A 24,300-nucleotide genomic window follows, 5' to 3' on the forward strand; every position below is an offset into this window, starting at 1 on the left:
TCCCCGTCTCAAGCATGCTCAGCATGCCTGCCACCTGCCTGTGGCATTTTCCTCCCCACCCTTCCCCTCAGAGTTCGCTTTGATGATTACTGTACCCAGGTACCTTTTAACCACTTACACTTGCTGAGGCGGCAGCCCTTGGCCAGAACCCATAGACAAGACCACCCATGACCACCAAGGTAACTTAGACCTTGCTAGATGCATGAGATTAAACACATGCAGCTGTACCAATGCAAGGCATTTTGCTGTCAGGGTAGCATTCTGTGGATATTGAGATAACTAAGTACTCCAACTTCTGATTGCCGTTTCACAGAATATCCGTCTTCAGGGTGAATGTTTAATCCAGGATCAGCTGCTTCCCAGCATACTCTTAGCTCTTAGAATATGAAAATGAGGTTGAGTGCATACATGCCTCGGCAACGCTGAAATTAGAATGGATTGCAGAGGTGATTTAGGGAGCTTCCATACCTCTGCTCTCACCAAGTAGCCACATTGTCAGATGCCACATCATAGAAGTGCTTGTCTGTGACACTACTCAGTTTCTCCAATGGCACAGTCTGCCCCCTGTGTTTCTATACATCCTGAATTCAGAGCAGGGCAGACTTGGTGAGTGAGGCGGTGCTGGGTCCCTTGTAACCCAAGGCAGGCACAGTCCTACTCCTAGTCTGTTGCCCAGAGAGGCACAATCCACCCGCCTTAGACAGGAACCCCCGCTGACTAACTGACAGTCCTGAGGGTTTTCCACCACAGAACCACACCCAAGAGGCATCGGCTGATATATCTGCCACCCCCTTGTAGGAACTTCTTTGGCCGAGCCAACTTCTGTGTAAAAGCCCAGAACTGGTACTAAGGGCCAACCCTCACCTGTTACAGTGCATCCCCTCTACTGGACTTAGTCTGAATTAGATTGTTCCACTGGAGCAGGGAAGAGGGAAACGTATTTTGCCCCATGATACACCATGGACATGTAGTAACTTTTGTGATGCCATGAATTTGAACTATATTAGGTATCTGTTTTTTGTTTTGTTTTGTTTTGTTTTTTAAGTAGACAACCTCCTAAGCAAAGTCAAAGCCCTGGAACACACAATATCCATTATCCAAAATCTTTTCTGTTTTAATGAGAGTTGGTTTGTTTTCAATAGTTTTATGGTGATTCCCATGTTAGGTTTTCTTGATTTGACTGCCTTGTGGCAGTAATTTGAGCAGGTGTCTCTACAGCCCTGCACCTCAAAGCACTCTCCACAGACCAGGAGCACCTGCATCAGCTGGGAACTTATTAGAAATTCAGACTCTCAGGCCGTTCCCCAGACATGCCAAGTCAGCATCTGCCTTTTAGCAAGATCCTAAGTGATTCATGTAGTCTTTAAGATTTGAGACATTCTGCTCTTGCAGCCTTTCAGACAATAGCAACCTTATTGAATCATAAAATCCAGATCTTTGAGTAAATACAAGGCTTCCTAGGATATTAATCTATACCCATGTCAAGTGCTGGCCCTAGCAGCCAAGTTTCATGACTTTTTTTAGACATGAACATCATTAGAGTCCATATGTGGTCATAAATCAAGCTCTTGCATTTATAAATATTACTGAAGTGGGAAAGTTTGGATAACGGGCTTTCAGTCTTCCTTTCTCTCTCTTTTTTTTTTAATAGACTTTATTTTCTAGGGCAGTTTTAGGTCCACAGCAATATTGAGAAGAAGGCACAAAGATTTATCATATATTCCCTACCCCTACACATACACAGCCTCCCCTATCATCAGCATCCCCCATCAGAGTGGTGCATTTGTTACAATTGAATCTCCAATGACATCATTATCACCCAGAGTCCCCTGTGATGATTTACATTTGAGTTCGCTCTTGGTGTTGTACATTCTATGAGTTTGGAAAAATTTATAATGGCATGTATCTAGTATTTCATAGCTATTTTTAGAATAATTTCACTGCCCTAAAAATTATCTGTGCTTTGCCTATGTATCCCCTGGTCTCTCCTAACCCCTGGCAACCACCGATTTTTTTTACTGTCTCCAGAGTTTTGCCTTTTCCAGAATGTTGTGTGGTTGGAATCATACATTGTGTCACCTTTCCACATTGGCTTCTGATTCACTTAGTAATATACATTTAATTTTCTTTTCTTTTTTTTGACACGGAGTTTTGCTCTTGTTGCCCAGGCTGTAGTGCAATGGCATGATCTTGGCTCACTGCAACCTCCACCTCCCAGGCTCAAGCGGTTCTCCTGCCTCAGCTTTCCAAGTAGCTGGGATTACAGGCACGCACCACCATGCCCAGCTAATTTTGTATTTTTAGTAGAGACGGGTTTTCACCGTGGTGGTCAGGCTGGTCTCAAACTGCTGACCTCAGTTTGATCCACCCGCCTTAGCCCCCCAAAGTGCTGGGATTACAGGTGTGAGCCACTGCACCCGGCCATATTTAATTTTCTTCCATGTCTTTTCATGGCTTGATAGCTCATTTCTTTTTAGTGCTAAATAACGTTCCGTTGTCTGAATGTACCCCAGTTTATTTATTCATTCACCTATTGGAGGACATCTTGGTTGCTTCCAACTTCTGGCAATAAATAAAGCTGCTGTACACATCTGTGTTGTCTTTTCAATGGAACAGATCAAAATAAAATATAAATTTGTTTTCATATGAGAGGCTTTGTTGACTGGACACCAGATTCTGTTCTCCTTCAAATTCAGTTGTCTTCTGCTCGTAGATATTGACGAGTGTCAGAACGGCCCAGTGTGCCAGCGCAACGCCGAATGCATCAACACTGCAGGCAGCTACCGCTGTGACTGTAAGCCCGGCTACCGCTTCACCTCCACAGGACAGTGCAATGGTATGTAGTGCCCCACAGGCTGGACATGCCTACCCGAGAGTTTGTCTTCATGAAGCTTCAGATATCTGGATTTATTTTCAGATAGTTAAGCTGAAGAATATATGAGTTAAGATTTAGATTGATGAACTCTAATAACTAAATTGGAAAAAAGGGTATTGTCAAAATGTCTAAACACTTAGCTTTTTAATCCTCTTTCTGGATGAGATATTTTCAAAACAAGAAGGAAATCTTTTGCATACATAGATTTCATATTTGCCTATCTGCTGCCCTGCCTGCAAACACTCACCCCCACACATTACACGCACACACACAGTTATGCATACACACACTCCCCTAAGCAACATTTAGGACCAAATGATTTTTTTCCTTCCACAGAACCCCTCTCAGAAAGGTGAGGTTTTCACCATCTTGGCTACATACCCCAAATCTAGACAGTGAAGCTCTCCTAAGCTGGGTCAGATTAATCTGCTTAAACAGAACAAACAAAACCATCGGTTTTCTTCCCAGTCATCTTACAGGTCACTCACTGAAGGCAGCAAACATCAACAGCCTTTATTAGCTGTTTATTACCATGTCCCCTAGAGGTTAGATTTTTTGGTGTTCACTTTTGTCAAGGATGTGATAGAAATAGGCAGCATGCGCATGTTATCAATTTCAGTGCATGGTGAAGTTATTCAGTATCTGATGGTATCTTGTAGCCAGTGGTATAAAAATGTAAAAGACTGGTGTTTCAGCCCAGAAGCAAAACAATACCTCAGAATGATTTTCTAGTAAATTTTTAAGTAATTCTGAATCATTGTATATTTAGCAAAAATCACTATATATTTAGCAAAGCAAATCATTGTATATTAGTCAGGAAGAATGTGTTATTTTGCTCATGGTTCATTTCACAGGGGGTTTCCTGGATATTTTATGCATTCGTGAATGAAACAACACAGGGGGACGTGGTCAGATTTTCCTTCAATTTCCTTGCCTACCAGCGATTAAGTGGTAGGAAGTGCACTGTTCTCTTTAGGGTATTTTGCATTGTTTTATGAGACCTTGGTGGGAAGAGGGTGTAATTGCCAAACAAAAAGTCACATTGAGAATCAAGACTTGTTTTGTTGAGTTTAAAGGAACATGTGTAAGTGTTTAGCATTTTGTGAACAGAGCTGTTGCTATCCATGTATTAAAAATACAGGACAGGAAAAGTGGGGACTTCTCTGATATGAACCACAATACCCTAGCGAAACTTGGCATTGATACCACTTCCCTGCATTTTGCTTGTAATTTATATTTCTTTAGAACTGGATGAAATAATTCCAGTCAAAATAAAGAATTGCTGATAATATAGAATGAGTCATTTCATACCATTTCACACTCAGGTAAGAAGTGGGACAGAGCTATTTATAGATCAAGATAAGACATTCAGCCATAGCCTGCTGGGGCTTAAACCCTTTACTGTTTTCCTGTAGAAGACTGACACACCTAAAATGCACCCAGCCATAAGTGTTGTGAGTGAGAATCGTTTGCAGCCAAAAGCTTGATTTCCTTTATTCATTGAAATCTTCAGAAGAAAGGGAATTAACTTGAGTTTTGCAGCCATTCAACCAGTTGGGTTGAAGACTTCATTCTAGAAATGTCTTTATTTATGTGTTACTTTTAAAATATCTTTAAATGCTATTCTATACTTGGCATTTTTTTTCAGGCATGCTATAAAGTACTCCTTTTTGCCTCTGTTTAAAATGAAAATAACTAAATCTTTCTCTCCATCATGAGATCTTTGTTTCAATTCATAAGTACATTATTTCACACCCCAAGTCACACCTGACCATAGCACCCACATTATTGCTGAGAGAGCTCAGAGAACAATTAAATATCTGAGTTCAGGATCCTAGTCTGACAGCAGAAGCTGGATAGTTAGAGCAAATGCAACCCCCTTTTGAAATGTCTTGCCCAGCTGAAGACAAGAAACAGTTTCTTCCCAGCTACTTCCTTGTGGTTTCCTCTCTCTCTGTATTGACTGTTTGGGTTTCATTCCACAGTAGCCTGTTCAGAACTCCTATCCCAACCTCAAATATGATCATCTAAGAGTTCAAATTCTGGTGCTTGTAGAAACCTAGATTTCTGCTCTAGTTTTACCAGTAGAACTCCAAAGTACTCTCCATATTTCATTTTTCATTTATTTAAACCATCATGAAATAGGGTAATGGATGAAAGGAAATTCCTAATTGGGGATCCCTTTCTAATAAGATCCTTAAGGCTCTCCATTTCCTTGTGGAAACCAGATATGAGACGGGCTTTGTCCCCTGCATACTTCGAGGTCCAGTCCTACCTGAAGGTGCCAAAATTTTGGGCCAACTATGGTAAGACCTGACATACCCTTCCTCAAGATCAGAAATCAGTCTCCTCTGCCTATACTGGGAAGCAGTTGGCTCACTTTAAATTCATTTTCTCAAATGGGAATAATCATAATTTGTTAAATAGCATTTCTGCATAGGCCAGTAGTAGTTCCTAAGCTGCTCTATTTCAATTTCCCCTCATAATGATATACTCAACTTCACTTCAAACTTCTAAATGGTATGATGATTCATCTACTAAATAGGAGATAGTCATAAAATGGCAGCCCGGACACACGAAATGGAGGAGATATCCATGATTCTGGCACAAGCAGGGTTGCTGTGTGCAGCAAAAAAGTGTCCATTCATGATGACTGTGTTCTGAGTAGACCTTTCAGGCAAACAGCAAGTCTGGATTATTTAACTAAGAGCGAAATGCCATCTGCCCTACAGCATCTGCAGCAAAGATGGCACTCCATGTGCTTTCTTCTGTGACAGTAGGAAAGTCAGAATGGCACAGTGCTCTTCAAAGTACATTTACTCTAAGCATAGAGCTTTAAAACATTAGAGACATAAGGTAGCATGTAATTATGTCATATGCGAATTCACGCATTAAATTCTGCCCCTCAGATCATCAGATTTCAGGAAAGCAACAAAGATTCAGTTGATGGTAAATATAATGTAGAGCTTAAAGACTGGCAGAAGCAAGATGAGAGGGCTTCCTTTTAAATGAATGGATGAGAGTAAAAAGAAAGAGACAGTGTTCAGATTGTCACATGCTAAAAGGAGCCCTATGTAGACATTAATACTTGGTGAAGATGAAACAAAAAGTTACAGGAATAAGACAAAGAGATGCAACTTGAACAAGGGGCCATGTGGGTTGTCCATCAAGAAAAACTTAATCTTAGGCATGGGATTTGACTTTGATATAAATTTCCAAAGGAAGCCATGAACTATCCATGACTTGAGGCACCAAATCTTAACTAGACAAAATACTTCAATTAATTCCACAGTCTGTGGTGCTGCGTAGGCTGATAATCAAACAGAAAATCCTCCCAGCTTGAATTTTTCCACCCATTTTACTTCTAAGTCTTTTCATCTTTCAGAATATTTTTTGATTACTTCCCCTTGTTTTTTTATTGTGTCATGTATTGTTAACATACTCTGACCATGCCTGGTAAATGAGAGTAAGTTTTAATCCATTTTGATGCAAAAATAAATAATCTGTTTCGCTAACTTAGTTTAGAGCTAGGATTACTCCTGAGAACAATAGCTAGAAGTAAGTTATTCAATTGTATTTTGTCTTCGAAGTTCTCACTTAAGATGCTTTTTCTTTACAGATCGCAATGAATGTCAGGAAATCCCTAATATATGCAGTCATGGGCAGTGCATTGACACAGTTGGAAGCTTTTATTGCCTTTGCCACACTGGCTTTAAAACAAATGCTGACCAAACCATGTGCTTGGGTAAGTATGCAATTATTATTCTTTTTTTTCATATGCTATTGAAAACTTCATTTGAATCTAAATATGGATAAAATTTAATGCTAAGTCTTTTAGTAGTATTTTTGCTATCTACAAAATAAAAACATGGACAGATACGCAGCAGTGATATCCTATTTAATCTTTGGCAATCTGAACATGATAAACCTCTTCCTTGTTATTCATTTGGCTGTGAGTTTAGAAAAAATTGACTAAGGGGTAAATTGAAAAAGATATACAAAAAAATAATTTTTATTAATGTTAATAGACTATTATTCATATGTAGTATTGATATGGATTTCCTTTTGAGTTGAGCTTTTGAGTGTGAGATGACCATTTTTTCGAGAAGGGTTGGTAGTGTGTACCAGATTCTCAAAGGCAAATTTATAAATCCTACAAAGGCAAAGAAAAGTTAATCGTTTTTCTAGAGGAAAAAGAGCTCAGGATTTTAAATCTCTTCCCTGATTTATCTAGTGTCAGGATGCTGATGTAGAATAAACTTCAGTGTGTGATCAATCATTTTCTCCTTTTCCTTCCTTTCTTTTTCTACTTTAAAGCAGTCTCATTAAGTCTTTTGGAGATATTAAGAACATAAATCAGATTCACAGCTGAAAGAACAGTTAATATCATAATGTTTAAGCCCTTGACTTTGGCTGTGACTGGGTTCATTCATTTGGGAACATTCTCATGAAGTTGTATCTTCTTCAGAGTAATGACAGGAGCACTGACAGCCCTGCTCATCACTGGGCAGCTAAACTGTGCAAAAGCTATGATGACCCTCCCCAACTTTCTTTCTACATCTCTCATCTGAATTTTCTGGAGCCCCCTAACATAGAACCTCCCCAACCAAAGAACTTCACCAGTTTGGCTAAAAATGAATCAAGGCAGAAATTCTTGATTGCTAGCAGTGACTCATCTGGGTGTAGTCTTCAACCACAGACACACATTAGAGTCCCTTTGGGTTAGCAATAGCTTCCTGATTCAGGAATCACAGATAATTTATCTTCATGTCCAAAATGTGAAAAGAAAGGAAATCCTACCTCTAATCATTACATTTTGCTATTCTCCATTGTTACCTTCCACTCTCTCTCTCTCCTTTCATCCTTGTCCCTCTTCATGGTGCCTCATTCTTTCAAACCAGCGTAACAACTTTCTTTCATTAAATTTTTTCTTTCTTCTTTCTTAATATAATGCGCACCTACTCTTTATAAGAAATATGCTAGCTGTTGTGATGAGATACAAAGACATATAAGACGCCAAAGTAGCTTTACAAAATCATCAAAGTACAGACCAATCAAAAGGCGAATAAGAATGCAAGCATGTATGAAAAGAACAAATTAAGTGCCATCTCTTTGGGGTGGTTTAGAAGAGTGAGAGAAGTCATCATTGGTGGAAGTTGTTCTATGTTTTTAGGGGTATAGGGAAGAAGGAAAAGTTGTCTGAAATGACAGGTGAGCTAGAAAGCTGAGTTATTTTGTTGCTGATTGTGGGGTAATGCCAGGTGAGTCACTGCTTTTTGGTAAGTTGGAGTGAGAATCTTGAAGGTTGAAGTTTGCCAAAGGTGGCAACACCTCAAGACCCAGATGCACACAGAGTTTTTTCCATTTTCAAGTGAAAATATTTGAGAGAAGTGGCAAGGGTGGAGAATTCTAGAAGTAAATAGAATAAAATAATTCTTGTTCAGGTCTCATGTCCTTAGCTTGCCTCCTTTCACTGGCCAGCCAAGGAAACAATTTATTCCCAAGGTTTAGAGCTCTGCCGCTGCCTGGTTTTTTGTAGGGATGACTGCTGCTGGAGCTGATACCAACATCAAGAAGTTCTCAGCCTATGGATGAGGCTTGGTGAACCCTAGAATGCTGTTTAGCCACTGTAACCATGTAACCACTTTTTCTACTTATATTTATGTTTCTTCATGGCCTTTCTTCCTACTAGACATAAATGAGTGTGAAAGAGATGCCTGTGGGAATGGAACTTGCCGGAACACAATCGGTTCCTTCAACTGCCGCTGCAATCATGGTTTCATCCTTTCTCACAACAATGACTGTATAGGTGCGTGTGCAAAATTGTACATCAGCAAAGGAAGTCAGTTTTATATGTGTTCTTTGTAATTAGCATCATTTCTAGTGTTCCAGCTGTCTTTTAAAATTCTATGCTATCTTATGCATAACAGTTGCTTACGGGACTTGTCAAATACGGTGTGCTAATTCCACATCAAATATATTCCAGAAGTTCCCCTTACCCGTGAGGGATATGTTCTGAGACCCCCAGCAGATGCCTGAAACCACAGATAGTACTGAACCCTCTATATACCATGTGTTTTCCTATACATACATACCTAGACTGAAGTTTAATTTGTAAATTAGGCATGGTAAGAGATTAACACAATAACTAATAAGAAAATAGAACAATTATAACAATATAATGTGATAAAAGTTATGTGACTGTACTTTCTTGTGTGCGTTCTCTCTCTATCTCTCTCTCTCTCTCTCTCTCTCTCTCTCTCTCAAAATATTTTATTGTACTATACTCACCTGTTTTTGGATAGCAGCTGACCTTCGATAACTGAATCCCCAGAAAGCAAAACCATAGATAAGGGGGAACCACTGTAACTATATCCATTACTTTTATTAAAATGCTCATTAGCAGCTATAATTTTTATGTCTATTTTGCTGTAAAATAAATTTCACAATAAATGGAATTAGATTAAGCTTAAAAAATTTTAAATACACAAAAGTGATTCTTTGTACAGAAATTATATGATTCAGGGATATGAACCTTCTGGTCTAGATGTTTCACGTAGCCTCTCTTAAATAAATCATTGAAGCTACAGACTCTCCCTTCTACAACATACTCGGCAAGAGTAATAAGCCAAGTTCTTTCAATTTTATTGTGCTATAGGCTAATTTAAATATTTCTAATTGCAAGAATATAAAATAATGTCCTCAGCTGAATTGTGTATTAGAATTTTATTTTTTAAATCAAAAAAATTTTTTTTTTGTTTGTTTTTTTTTTGTTTTTTTTGAGACGGAGTCTCGCTCTGTCGCCCAGGCTGGAGTGCAGTGGCCGGATCTCAGCTCACTTCAAGCTCCGCCTCCCGGGTTTACGCCATTCTCCTGCCTCAGCCTCCCGAGTAGCTGGGACTACAGGCGCCGCCACCTCGCCCGGCTAGTTTTTTTTTTTTGTATTTTTAGTAGAGACGGGGTTTCACCATGTTAGCCAGGATGGTCTCGATCTCCTGACCTTGTGATCCGCCCGTCTCGGCCTCCCAAAGTGCTGGGATTACAGGCTTGAGTCACCGCGCCCGGCCTAAATCAAAAAAATTTTAAATCGAAAATTTAAAAATAAAATCTAAAGGAAAATCAAGGAAAAACTGATAGGAAATTTGAATATAAATTGTCAGTCTCTAATATAATAATGTAACCTTATTGTTAAATGTGCATAGATGCTTAAAGCCAGTTCTGTTGTTGCATACTAGATCTTCACTGGAATTTCTTGTTTGGCTAAGCCAGCAAAGGCCACTACAATTCAGAAAAAAGTATTTTTTCCTTCAAAAGTTTTGATTATTGCTGGGATTATGACATCTTTGGAATATATTAAAGGATTGTTGGGGGTTCTTCTGCAGATGTCGATGAATGTGCAAGTGGAAACGGGAACCTTTGCCGAAATGGCCAATGCATTAATACAGTGGGGTCTTTCCAGTGCCAGTGCAATGAAGGCTATGAGGTGGCTCCAGATGGGAGGACCTGTGTGGGTAAGTACAGGGCTTGGAAAGACCTGGAAAGAATGCTTCCAGAGACCACTCAAGGAATCGTGCAGTCTCTATTCTAATGCTGCTTTCTGGAAACCTGGAGGAAAAGTCAGAGTGGAATTATATTAATCCTCCCTATAAATATGGCTTTGTTTTTATTTAAATATATATATGTACATGTATATGTATATATATATATATATAATCACTTTTTCCCTTATTTTAAAAATTAAGCTATTGTATTCTCAGAGAATACTTAAACTGTTAAACAGCAAAATTGTTAAATTGCTCTGTAAGCAATTATGATTTCCCTTCTCAAATTTTTTTCTTTATAATACTTTCGTAGTAAGCTCTCATACCTTTTGAGTATCCTTAAAATCTTTATATACTCACTGACTTCACATGCTACAGTTTTCTGGAAATACTTAATCTGATGTAGGTACAATAAAATATGGTGGTTATACTATACATTTTTGAAAGCTGATAAAGCTTATTTTTATTATCACTTATTTTTCTCCATGGTGGAATTTTATGAACTTTAATTTGCTTTGTGTATTTCTTTGATTTATTCTAGTTTTTTTTGAATTTTAATTGTTTGTTGGAAGTTACGCCTGTGGGACCCTCTTCCTTATTTTTCCCTTTTCTTTGCAGATATCAATGAATGTCTTCTAGAACCCAGAAAATGCGCACCAGGTACCTGTCAAAACTTGGATGGGTCCTACAGATGCATTTGCCCACCTGGATACAGTCTTCAAGATGACAAGTGTGAAGGTAGGAAGGCTGTCAATGTTAGCAAAGGAGGAGTGTCGGGTATCCACTGGACTTAGCAAAATGAGAGTTTTTGTGATGACGTCTTCATTTTGGAATACTTTATCAGAAACGAATCCAAGGGCGTAGGGTATGACATGGTCTCATCCTTCTGGCAAGACAAGAAGCACTAATTCTCATGCTGATCTCTAATGAAGTTATTTTGCTCTGTGCCTATGACTGATCATATGATCCTGACTCTTTTCCACTGTGCTTTCATACGGTTGGTAGGAATGCTGTATCCCCCTCCCAGTATTTCTCAATTACATTTTTTAAGTGGCTATTCTTTGCAGCTAAAAATAGCTCCTGATTCCAGTTAAAATCTTTAAATGACCACACTCAAGTTTGGATGAATGTGGTTATATCATTTGTCTATTTTGTTTTTACCTATAGAGCAGTGGAAATGTGTTATTTGAAATAAATTCTCAGTAAATTTTATAGTATTACATTCCTTTTCTTTTCTTTTTTTTTTTAATGGGGACAGGGTCTTTTTTTTTTTTTTTTTTTTTTTTTTGAGACGGAGTCTCGCTCTGCCGCCCAGGCTGGAGTGCAGTGGCCGGATCTCAGCTCACTGCAAGCTCTGCCTCCCAGGTTTACGCCATTCTCCTGCCTCAGCCTCCCGAGTAGCTGGGACTACAGGCGCCCACCACCGCGCCCGGCTAGTTTTTTGTATTTTTTAGTAGAGACGGGGTTTCACCGTGTTAGCCAGGATGGTCTCGATCTCCTGACCTCGTGATCCACCTGTCTCGGCCTCCCAAAGTGCTGGGATTTCAGGCTTGAGCCACCGCGCCCGGCCAAGGGACAGGGTCTTAATCTGTCACCAGGTTGGAGTACAGTGGCATGAGCATAGCACACTGCACACTGTAAACTTGAACTCCTGGGCTCAAGTGATTGTCCTGCCTCAGCTTCTGGAGTAGCCGGGGCTACAGGCATGCGCCACCATGCCTGGCTGATATTTTAATTATTTGTAGAGATGGGGGCCTCCCTATGTTGCCAGGCTGGTCTCAAACTCCTGGCCTCAAATGATCCTCCTTCCTCAGCCTCCCAAGGGCCTTCCTTTAACCTCAACGAATATGTCATATCATTAAGTGAAGGACATTAATTACTACAATTTCATAAATAAATAGGGTTGAAAGGATTTTCAAGAAGTCACCTAGTTCATGCCCCTGACTTTAAACAGGTCTGCATCTAATCCTCAATGAGAATTTTCTCTACTTTTAATATCGTCAACTAGAAATTTAATTATATATCCAATTTAAATAACAATCAAGTGGTGATATTTAAAATGGAAATACCTTATTGAAATTGTCTAATGCAAATTTTTTAAGCATGTTATTTTACTTTTATTGAAAATTGGCTTTATTTACTCTATTATCAATACATCAGTTCGCTAAAATGAACAGAATGAATATATATAGAAAGAAAAATGACTGCACAATCAATGAATGTGTCCCTTCTACAATATTTGGCCCTATCCTGATCAGTTGGCATGTACAGGCTAATTTCTACCATAACAGAAATAGTCATAGTAATAATAATTAAAAACAACCCAAAACATTTGAGCATTTTCACAAAAGTCAACTTTTCTATTAAGAAAAGGTTGGATATAGGGGGGGAAGGAGTGTTGGAATGGAGTAATTCAATCAGCAATAGTAGCTCAGATTCATTAATAAACCACAGGGAACATAACACAAGTATAAATGCAACCCAATAACCTGGCATGATGGAGAAGCTGATTTTGCATTTCACAGAAAGAGGATCACTTGGCATTGCACATTTCTAGAATATTTATTGTGTGGTATTTGCAGTATTAAGTCAAGATAATAAAGTTAATTTCTCAACTTTTCCTTAGTTGGGTCTCTTGAGAATAAAGTTGTATAACGCAAGTACATTTTGGTGTGGGTAGAAACCTTTGCACAAATGTGAAAATAAAGGGCCCAGGATATAAGAATATTTTGTCTTTTGTTTAAAAAAGAAGTATTCTCGGCCGGGCGCGGTGGCTCAAGCCTGTAATCCCAGCACTTTGGGAGGCCGAGACGGGCGGATCACGAGGTCAGGAGATCGAGACCATCCTGGCTAACACGGTGAAACCCCGTCTCTATTAAGAAATACAAAAAAAAAAAAAAAAAACTAGCCGGGCGAGGTGGTGGGCGCCTGTAGTCCCAGCTACTCGGGAGGCTGAGGCCGGAGAATGGCGTGAACCCGGGAGGCAGAGCTTGCAGTGAGCTGAGATCCGGCCACTGCACTCCAGCCTGGGTGACAGAGCGAGACTCCGTCTCAAAAAAAAAAAAAAAAAAAAAAGAAGTATTCTCATAAAAGTAGCATGGCTCAGAATTAAGACTTAACACTTTGTTCACTAAAAATTCCTGCTGAAAGTCAGAAGGAAAGATAAGTGAGTTTGTTGGAATAGAGTGGGCATATTTTTCTATAGGTAATCATGTGTTTTATTGACCAAACCAAGCCAATTTTGAAAGTAGAAAAGGCACTATTAACAATAAAGTCAGGCCAACCGGCATAAGCTGGGGCTTCCCCAGGCAAACTAGGACATATGGTTATTCAAGCCATTCAAACTTCATATTGGCTACTCTTAACTACCCCTGTACAGGAACTAAGATGTGTAATATACTAAAGAAAACGGGCCACAGTTCTAAGTGTACCATTTCATCTATATGATGAAAGAAAAAGCCTGTACAAGAAAGATATTTTTGTGTCTTTAGAAAGATTAACCCACAAATCAGTTAGGAGCCTCATCTTCTATGATATCGTTAGTTAGCCACTTCATAGGATTATACTTACTGTCATGAGTCTTAGTGTTCTTGTAAAATTCAGTTTTAGGGCTAGAACACGGAGTATTGGGAAAAGTTCTGTGGATGATTGGAGGGGAGTAAATTTGGTTCAAAGGCCTAGATCTCACATTGAGTGACTCACTATCAATGTGCTTAAAGTTTCAGCATTTCTGCTTCCTGAACAATGGTGCAATGTGACTCTATAGAGTTTCATGCTTCTTTCCTGGCCTAGGGTACTATGAAATTACTCTGACTTTTCTAGTTAGCCAAGCAGCTCAGTCTGGGTAAGAGATGTTTGTCACTGCACCCCTTAAAAGGCAGTTGCACATTCCATTTTTATACCAATAACTGTCAAAACTATTTTTTTAAAGCCATGACAACCTAGAAGTCCAGTCCACAGCATTGTGGTACAGAAAAATACCTTTATTATTGTAAGAGTTTGGAAACTCGGCTGCCCTTTGTATGTCCACATTGTGTATTTGGTACCTGATGATGTCTCCATCGTGTTTTGACTTTGTTTGACTCATGTGATTCTTTTAGATATTGATGAGTGTGTTGAAGAGCCAGAAATTTGTGCCCTGGGCACATGCAGTAACACTGAAGGCAGCTTCAAATGTCTATGTCCAGAAGGGTTTTCCTTGTCCTCCAGTGGAAGAAGGTGCCAAGGTAAGTGTCTTTGAAAGCTTTGGGCTTTCATTGCTCCATGTTTATTTATGGTGGTCTTATTTTTCAAACATGGCAAAGCTCTGTTTCTTTGTGAACAGGGAGATGGAGAGTTTTCATTCACCCAGAGGTCTAATGATAACCATATGTCAGAAGGTTCATTTTCACTTTTAAGGTTAAAAACTCATCCATCAAGTTATGGTTGCTTATACAATTGTACTGACATTTAAACCTCTCTCCCACTAAAAACACAAATGCTGATAGGCCCGTCAGTGGGGAAGCACCTTGAGCCACCAAAACAGCAAAGCCTGGGGGAAGTTGAGCTACATACATATCCCCTACATCTGAAGAGATCAGCTGAAAAATATGGGTCCAAAGTTAGACTCAAGAATGCAAAACTGCACATTAACCCATCTGCCCCCGCAATATAGTACCCATCCCTTATATCACAAATTCTCCAAAAAAACAAAAATAAATGTAAACTGACCAGGATTCTTGCTGGGCCATTGTTCATTTTTAGGAATAATACTTGTCAACTATTTCAGTAAAGACTTTCAAGGGTTTGCCAACGACTTTCAAATTTTAAACAAAAATCAAAAGGATCCTGAACTTCGGCATAACACAGCATGTGCTTAAGTCCCAGAAAACTGTTTAGACTTCTCTAAACAATACAATTGTGTATGGCTATCTACATACACAGACTAGTTTCATGAAACAAACATGTATTTCTTTTTTTTTCCACTTGTATCTTTTGTTGTTTGGTTGTTATTGTTGTTTTGGTGTTGAGTTGGGTTTTTTTTTTTTTTTTTTGGTTGTTGGGTGTTTTTGTTTTTGTTTTTTTTTTGCATGGTTTTTTAGTTTTGCTTCCATATTACCAAACATGGAAGAGGCACTGGATATCATTTAAGATTCAAAAAATTGAGTTTGGGGGTCCCAGCCCTGCCATATTTAGTCTAGAACAAGTCATTTAATCTTTTGAAAGCTGAATTTCCTCATTTTAAACAACAATAATATCTGCCCAACCAGCCTTACTGGATATGTGACAAAGCTTTGTTAGTTTCTGAGTCCTTCGTAGACTCTTATTGTTATTCTAATGATCTGATTAAGTTTTTACTTTTCAACTAGTTATTTGGGAAGTAAGAAGGAGAGTGTTGAGAATTCTCTGGTTGCTTTCAGCTTGTTGGTAGTTGTCAGTGGTCTGTGTGGATTTCAGGGTGGTGCTTAATTCGAACAGATATTCTGCATGGTACAGACTAGCCAGATAAATTCTAACTCCTACTCCCTTGTTTTTTGTGTGCCTTTGGCTTGGCCTGAATTTGGAAAGAAAGCAGTGAGAAACCAGGTGTGAATCTGCCGATGTGGCAGGCCAGAGGAAACTCCTAGGCTATTAATTCAATTTGCACTGGCCCATCACAGAGCAAGCTAACGCTGCAGGAAGAATCTGCCCAGCTGTGAGCAGCCCTGCCACATGCTCAGCTCCAGGAGGCAGAGCCAGAACTGAGGAATGCAAGCAGGGAAAGTGACTTTTGTAGTTCTGATGAAATTTCGAGGTCATTAAGGGCTCTTTGCAGATGGACTGGTAAACAGGCATCCCAGCGAGTCCTAAAGTATGTGGGTGAGCACAGCTCTCTTCCCCAACTCAAGGCACCCTTGATTAATAAGCCAATTCTAGAGAATCACCACAAGCTAAAGTAAATCTCCTACAGAACACAGATTTTGCTGGAGCCAGGAAATTGAGAGCTGGGTTTTTGTTGTAAGATGACAAATTAGGAGTCAGACTTCTATTGCCCATGAAATGAGAAAATTCCACAGAACCATGGATAATGTTTTTTAAAAAGCGAATGCCATAGGGCTCAGGTGGACAGAGACTGGCACTAAAGACCACAGGTGTAAATGAGCCACTCCCACTTGCAAAGTTCAATGAAGGGAATTTGCCACTTAGGCTGACTCAAAACTTCATGCATTTGAGTCTCTGTCTAATGCCAAGATTATTTTTTTTTTCGAAGTGGAGTTGTGTAGGGGGGAGAGAGCTGGGGTCTGGGATGAGGTCAGCTATTAAAAGAAAAAAGAATGAGAATTTTAACACACTAATATTTCAACATACATATTTAAAGAAACACTACAAACTGGAAGAAAAAGCAGAGAATTAAGTTTTCATATATTTGTTGAGACATTTTTGTGAGTTGTCACTGAATTATATCTAAAGGTAGTTGGAGGCATAAATAATAAAAACAAGACTGATAAATACAAAACATTATATGTCACAAAGAACTTGAAGAATAAAAGAGATCAAAAGTGTTCTCCAAGAAACGAGAATTTGTTCAATCTTGAAGTTTCTCAGCAAAGCGAACATTTGGGTGGCAGATATGCCGCAGGACTGACTTTTATTGCTCTTGACCTTCAGAAGGATAATTCCTTGAAAGGTGCTTGCCAGGTCCTACCCACAACAGATGGGGAAGTGGAATAGAAATTAGAGAGATGGGCCGGGCGCAGTGGCTCACGCCTGTAATCCCAGCACTTTGGGAGGCCAAGGCGGGCGAATCACGAGGTCAGGAGATCGAGACCATCCTGGCTAACACGGTGAAACCCCATCTCTACTAAAAATATAAAAAATTAGCCAGGCGCGGTGGCGAGTGCCTGTAGTCCCAGCTCGGGAGGCTGAGGCAGAAGAATGGCGTGAACCCAGGAGGCAGAGCTTGCAGTGAGCCGAGATAGTGCCGCTGCAGTCCAGCCTGGGCGAAAGAGCGAGACTTCCGTCTCAAAAAAAAAAAAAGAAATTAGAGAGATGATTTATCTAGATGAGTCGGTAGTCATGAAAAGTTGAGCAAGTTTATTGGGGAGGCTACCTGAATTTGATTTACATAACTTGGTAAATATAATAGATAGACGGATAGATAGAAACTTTAATTCATGAAAACTTTTCCTTTATCTCTGGCAACTCTGTTATTCCTACATTGTCTTCTTTATCATGAAATAAAAGCTGGTAAAACTGTTTTATCAGAAGTGCTTAGGTGGTTATGATAGTATCATTCCTGGGATTGAAAAACAGTGATGGAAGTGAATGAAAAAGGCAGAGGTGGTCAGATATAAAGAAAGAATAGTACAATATGGGTATGAAAGCATTTCTTTTAAACCTGCAGATTGTGGCCTCTGTGTAATGAGAGGAGTTTTGCAAGGCTTTGAGAAGTCAAGTTTGAGGGAAAACACAGTCCATACCCCTGGTTGAGCTCACTTTTTGGAGTCAGTGTGTTCTATAAGAAATGGAAAGGCCCGTTTCCAAAATTATGTCAAGCAGTGTTAGAGAATTTTATAGGAAGTAGATCCCGTCTTCTTTGTTGGAGTCATCAAGCAATAATCGATATTGAAATATATTCCTTCAAGGAAAGACTATTCTGTTCCCAACCACCCACAGCCCTGCCCTCCTCTTCCTTCCCTCTCTGTGTTGAACTAAACAAGCTTATTTTAAAAATTTAACATTGACACAGCTCTGCATGTGTGTGTGTGTGTAAAATCTACAAAAAGCCCTACCTGCGTTTTGTAGCCAGCATCTCCAGGAGTATCTGCTTCAGTGACCAACCCTTGTGTTGTGTTTTTGCCCATCTACAAAGTTGCCACTTCTGTATTTGTTCTGTGCCTGTGATCTCGGATTTTATTTTGGTTCCAGAGTTTAGGGGACACAGAATAAACAACAAAGTGTGATGTCACAGTAAATATTAGAACTAAGAGGGTTCTCTTTCTCTAGTGTGCTCACTAAACATGATATTGCAAGCAGAGCTGTTAATGAAGGACTCTTGTGAATGATTCCATCTGTGGATTTTCCAATCCTGAAGTCACTGACAGATGTCAATTTTGAAAACTGTCAGTTTGGGATTTTACTGGATTCACATCGGGTTACTTTGAAATAGTGACTAAAATGAGAAGTAATAAATTAAGGTCACAGAGTTGTTCATCAGATCTCACTATACAAAAGATATCCATGACTGTAACAGTCTCAGCTTGGTTACTGTTAGAATCACATAAGGAGTATTGCTGTGGTCCTGAGAGGAGAACATATATAACATAGTGGATTGTTCTTTATTCACTATCGTGCAGTAAGGACTCAGTAGAAAAGCAACTGAAGAGTGTCATAAATTTATGCTGCAGATTTGCGAATGAGCTACTGTTACGCGAAGTTTGAAGGAGGAAAGTGTTCATCACCCAAATCCAGAAATCACTCCAAACAGGAATGCTGCTGTGCCTTGAAGGGAGAAGGCTGGGGAGACCCCTGCGAGCTCTGCCCCACGGAACCTGATGGTATGTCTGTCATCTGCATTTCTCTTTGGGCCATGCAGGGTGCAGACTGGCCTTGATATAAGTAAGACTGTAGGCCTTGAAGACAGTAACACAATATAATTTAATTGTAAGTTTAATTAGAATGTTCATTAAAAATTATGTTATCTCAGGACCTTGGTAGTTATTTTCTTTTTAATTATGTCATGAATCACAGATGCCCAAGGAATAGGCACAACATCTTAGGGAGTCTCGTTAACTTCCTCTGGTTTCTGGGCTTGTTTTGTCCATCATTTATCAATATGCACAGTATGTGGCAATTTGGCTACCTCAAAATGCTTGTGGAGAAGCTTGTAACGAATTGCTATTGTTCTATCTATTAATGAGTGTCTCCGCCACAGAGGCCTTCCGCCAGATCTGTCCTTATGGAAGTGGGATCATCGTGGGACCTGATGATTCAGCAGTTGGTCAGTTGCCTGTGCTGGATTCTCAGCATTTCTCAGTATTCTCAATCAGCTTCTTCTCTAGTTATTCTTATTTCTCTCCATCTATCTTGGAAAATTAAGTGCTACTTTTTTGTCACTTCATTTAGACAGCAATTATATCATTGCATTATTAGATAATCTATTGATTAAACACTGAAATGATCATAATTTGTCTTCATGTTTAAAAAAAATACCTTGTTATTCACTATTTTTTTCTCTTGCTTAAGATATGGACGAATGCAAAGAACCCGATGTCTGTAAACATGGACAGTGCATCAATACAGATGGCTCCTATCGCTGCGAGTGTCCCTTTGGTTATATTCTAGCAGGGAACGAATGTGTGGGTGAGTAATAAGTTTTCTTCCATTGGAATTTTACAAATTAAAAATTAGGCTATACAGTATTCACTGTATATCCATGAATATAGGTACCAAGATGGCACTGAAATAAGTTGTTTTGTTTTTATTTTTTTGAGACGGAGTCTCGCTCTGTCGCCCAGGCTGGAGTGCAGAGGCACGATCTCGGCTCACTGGAAGCTCCACCTCCCAGGTTCACGCCATTCTCCTGCCTCAGCCTCCCGAGTAGCTGGGACTAGGCACCCGCCACCATGCCTGGCTAATTTTTTTTTGTATTTTTAGTAGAGATGGGGTTTCACTGTGTTAGCCAGGAAGGTCTCAATCTCCTGACCTCGTGATCTGCCTGCCTCGGCCTCCCAAAGTGCTGGGATTATAGGCGTGAGCCACCGTGCCTGGCCTGAAATAAGTTTTATCTATCCACTCATGTATCATTCATTTAGAATACTACTGAGTCACCGTCAGGTCCCAGGCACTGTGCTAGGCTCTGGAGCTGCAACACTGAACCAAGAAGACAAGTTCCTTCCTTGCATGGACCTTACAGCCTAATGGTGAAGGCAGACACTGGACATATCAGAAGAGATACCAGAAAGGACAACATCATAATGAAAGTCTTTGTGAAATTTTTAAAAAATTGTTAATGGTCATAATCTTATTCGATTATCAAATAAAAATTTTATCTGGATTCTTTTACATTTAGTAAGATAAAAGGCTATATAACCAGTATACAATCTTTTTGTTGTAACCCTGTTTTTAAAATGTCAAATAATGGCTCCTCTGGCTGGCCTTTGACCCTTAATCAACACTAACTCTAACTTAAATCCAAGTATCATATTTAGTTATCTAAGAATTCCAAAGCAATTCAATATAACATAATTAATAGCAGCATAAATGCTGAGAGTTTGTCTGTGTGAATTAGAAAGTACTTTTTTCGTACAAGAAATCAGGTTATGTAGATTTCAGCTCCAGCTATGGCTGTGGGAGTTTAAGCAAGTTTTTAAGCTTTTCTAGGCCTTAGAATGTAATATTATGCAAGTAAATAACATTTCTAATTACCTTTGCAGCTCTAAAGATCAATGGTTTCGGGATTTTTATTAACTTGAAAGAAATAATATTCTTGACAGTGCAATGTGATTGAATATTATAGTAGAACAAAAGCAAATATTTCAATGTTTTCTCCTCAGAATCTTCAGTTAGTGCTAATATGTGCATATGAAATGACCCTCTTCGCCTAGGAGCTCCCCACCATAGCCTTTTGCCTTCACTTTTGACTTAAGAACCTCACCACAAGATACAACCATTGACAAGAGCCATTACTCTTCTGTGCCTTAGATAGCTAGAATATCAATATTATTTCTTAAAATTGTTTCTTTCCCAAAGGGAGATATTCTCCCCCAAGGGATGTGCCAGAATAAGAACGGTGAGTATTCTAGGTGGATGGATTAGAAAGCATATGCGCGCGCGCACACACACACACACACACACACACACATATTTTAGGTCTCTTTGGTAAGATTTGTTCTCTCCGCCTATGTTTTAGAGCGATCATAACCTAAACATATTTTTTCTAGCCTTTCCTCTGCTTAATGTAAACCATCTGGTTTCAACAGAATCAACAAAATCTACTTAAATCTTGATTTTATTCGATGTATTAATTTTACTTAACCTCTGGTCTTTTATTTTACGTAAGTTTAGTCTTTTATTTTATATCTGGCAAAAACCCATCATGTTTAAGGCTTCTTGGGGAGTGATGTAATGTAAAGCCAAACTGGGGATGTTATTTCTAGCTTTAAACAAGCAGAAACTTTTGACGGGTGATAGGGGCCTTTTTTTTTTTTTTTTAACCCTTAGAGCATCTACTCCAAGTAGAAGATTTAGTTTATAATGTGGGAGGCTGGAGAAACTCATGGAGAAGAGCACTGTAAGGGCTAGATGTCCAGGCACTGTCATTCTCACTGTCACTGTCACTGCCACTGCCACTGAGCAAGTCGAATTTCACAGCTATAAACCTGAGATAATAAGACATGCATACTCCTTTTTTGCAAGAACAGAATGAGAATTAAACATCACAGATCAGGCTGGGCATGGTAGCTCACACCTTTAATCCTAGCACTTTGGGACGCCGAGGTGCGCAAATTGCTTGAGGTCAAGAGTTCAAGACCAGCCTGGCCAACATGGTGAAACCCTGTCTCTACTAAAAATACAAAAATTACCTGGGCATGGTGGTGTGCACCTATAATTCCAGCTACTCAGGAGGCTGAGGCATGAGAATCATTTGACCTGAGAGGCAGAGGTTGCATGAGCTGAAATCACACCACAGCACTCCAGCCTGGATGAGAAAGTGAGACTCTGTCTCAAAAAAAAAAAAAAAAAAAAAAAATTACAGTTTAAAATCCTCTGATAGAATAAAAGGTATTTTCTCAATTCATCATGTTTTGCACACATTCCTGGTTTCTTGCAGATACTGATGAATGTTCTGTCGGCAATCCTTGTGGAAATGGAACCTGCAAGAATGTGATTGGAGGTTTTGAATGCACCTGTGAGGAGGGATTTGAGCCCGGTCCAATGATGACATGTGAAGGTACATCTCTTAAACAGAGAACAGTTGATTATATGTACTGATCATGGGAACAATTGGTTTATTACAAGTCTTAATATTAAATACAACTCAGGGTGTATATAATAAAGATCATCTAGGCCTGATGGGCCATTTGTTCATTCTTCTTTTGTGGCCTCTTCTCTGTAGGGAAAGAGAGATATCCAAGAAAGCTACAGTTGTGTGCTCATGGCACATCTACACTGTATGTCACAGAGTTCTCGTTGGTGTCTCCCTACTACTTATATTTAGATGCTCCCGTGTTGTTTAATACCTTCTTTCTTACTCTCACTTTCTCCTTCTTTCTGTTTGTCTCTCATGCTCCCTTTCTTTTTCTTTTCTCTTTTTCTCTACTTTTCTGTTTCTAGAAGCACTGCACACTAAGATACCCACCAACATCCTGTAGCCATTTGGAAGCGATCACAGCAAAAGTGGTTGCCTATAATATATAAGCGTCTGAAAAGTGTCCATCCGTAAGCCTGGTGGAATGTATGAAAAGAAGGAAAGGGAGGGAGTGTCTAGAACAGTGGCTCTCAAAGGATGGTTCCCAAGAGCAGCTGTATCAGCATCACCTGTGAACTTACTGGAAATGAACATTGTCAGTCCTCATCCAAGTCAGAAACTCAGAGAGTGGGGTGGAGCCCAGCAGCCCTCTAGGTGATCTGATACACTCTCAAGTAGGGACTCACTGGCCTAAGGAAAGAATGAAGGAGAGGTGAAGGCAGAGAATAAAGTTGGTAGCAAAGAGAGCTTTCATCATATATGATCCATCAATGCCCATTGTTAGAGTTGTGGTAAATCTTTAAAGGTTGTGACTAAGTCGTGATCTGGGCTCTCACTCATGTTCTTAGTCAGCACTGGCCTTGGGGAGCAACATGATAGTTGAGATGGTCTATTTTAATCCTGCTTTTCCAAAACACATTCTGATGGTTCCAAACTCTGCAGTCTGCAGAAATCACTCTTTTTCCATTAATGGTAAACTCATTCCCATCTATTTAAGGTTTGAACATGGGCATCTGTGTAAACTGAGTGTCTCTGTCAGTATAAAATGATCTGGAACACTATTTGTTTGGGCAGAAGAATCACTGTTATTTCACAGGAGCCTCTTTGTATGGGGAAAGAGAGGTGGTTAACAATATTGGAGGAGTTGGCTTCTGTGCTGACCACAATTGTTTTGGCGGAATGGGGCAAAACTGATTCCCACGCCATGTAACTGTAGGGAGTGACAAATGGTCAACCTGAGCCTTCAAAGCCAGAATTTCAGAAAAGCCCCTCATATGTTGAGTGGCCTGTAATTTCCCATCCACCTAAATAATCATTAATAATTATACCAGGACAACAAACATAAACTGGGACTGTGCTGGGAGAATCGGGAATGGAGAGTCACCCTACTTATACCAAATATAAAATAATCAACCCATTTTATAATTTCCTGGAAATGGGAGACCACTTGGTCCATTCATGTTTATGACAAGGAAGCATTGCAACTTTTGGTAAAAGTTTTAGAGTTTTTGTTCAATTGGTAGGTTCCCTTTTGTTGCTGTCCATGATCCCTTATTTTCTTACTCTCCTTTGCTGCAGATATAAATGAATGTGCCCAGAATCCTCTGCTCTGTGCCTTCCGATGTGTGAACACTTATGGGTCATATGAATGCAAATGTCCCGTGGGATATGTGCTCAGAGAAGACCGTAGGATGTGCAGAGGTGAGTCATCGTGTTCAAGGTCATCTAAGCCAGGAAGCTCTAACTCTATCTGTGAGGGGAGATGTCCCTCAAAGCTTCCGTTAGTAGGGGAATATAAATAGTCCATGGACAATACAGGGGTTGTCACTGCCACGTTTCCCCCTAAATTGTAGCTGGAAGCATCGTCAAGCCTTAAGTCGAGGACTGCACTACAGATCCTCTATTACGTCTCACTGTGCATTGCATGCTCACAACATGCCAGTATTTCTACAAGA

At 39.6% G+C, this 24,300-nt stretch overlaps 1 protein-coding gene across 1 annotated transcript in view; it reads left to right on the forward strand.

Annotated features, from left to right (window-relative positions):
- The window catches only part of FBN1 (fibrillin 1), a 237,952-nt gene that overhangs the window by 190,763 nt on the left and 22,889 nt on the right, over positions 1–24,300 (forward strand). The window contains exons 45-55 of the mRNA XM_003900901.5: positions 2,714–2,836; positions 6,495–6,620; positions 8,568–8,684; positions 10,258–10,386; positions 11,035–11,154; positions 14,517–14,642; positions 18,783–18,932; positions 19,310–19,375; positions 19,621–19,737; positions 22,208–22,327; positions 23,924–24,046. Of these exons, the coding sequence (XP_003900950.1) occupies positions 2,714–2,836; positions 6,495–6,620; positions 8,568–8,684; positions 10,258–10,386; positions 11,035–11,154; positions 14,517–14,642; positions 18,783–18,932; positions 19,310–19,375; positions 19,621–19,737; positions 22,208–22,327; positions 23,924–24,046 (1,317 nt within the window). The remainder of the gene's footprint in view (positions 1–2,713; positions 2,837–6,494; positions 6,621–8,567; positions 8,685–10,257; positions 10,387–11,034; positions 11,155–14,516; positions 14,643–18,782; positions 18,933–19,309; positions 19,376–19,620; positions 19,738–22,207; positions 22,328–23,923; positions 24,047–24,300) is intronic.

Source organism: Papio anubis, chromosome 7 (genome assembly GCF_008728515.1).
Source record: "Papio anubis isolate 15944 chromosome 7, Panubis1.0, whole genome shotgun sequence".
Classification (NCBI taxonomy): domain Eukaryota; kingdom Metazoa; phylum Chordata; class Mammalia; order Primates; family Cercopithecidae; genus Papio; species Papio anubis.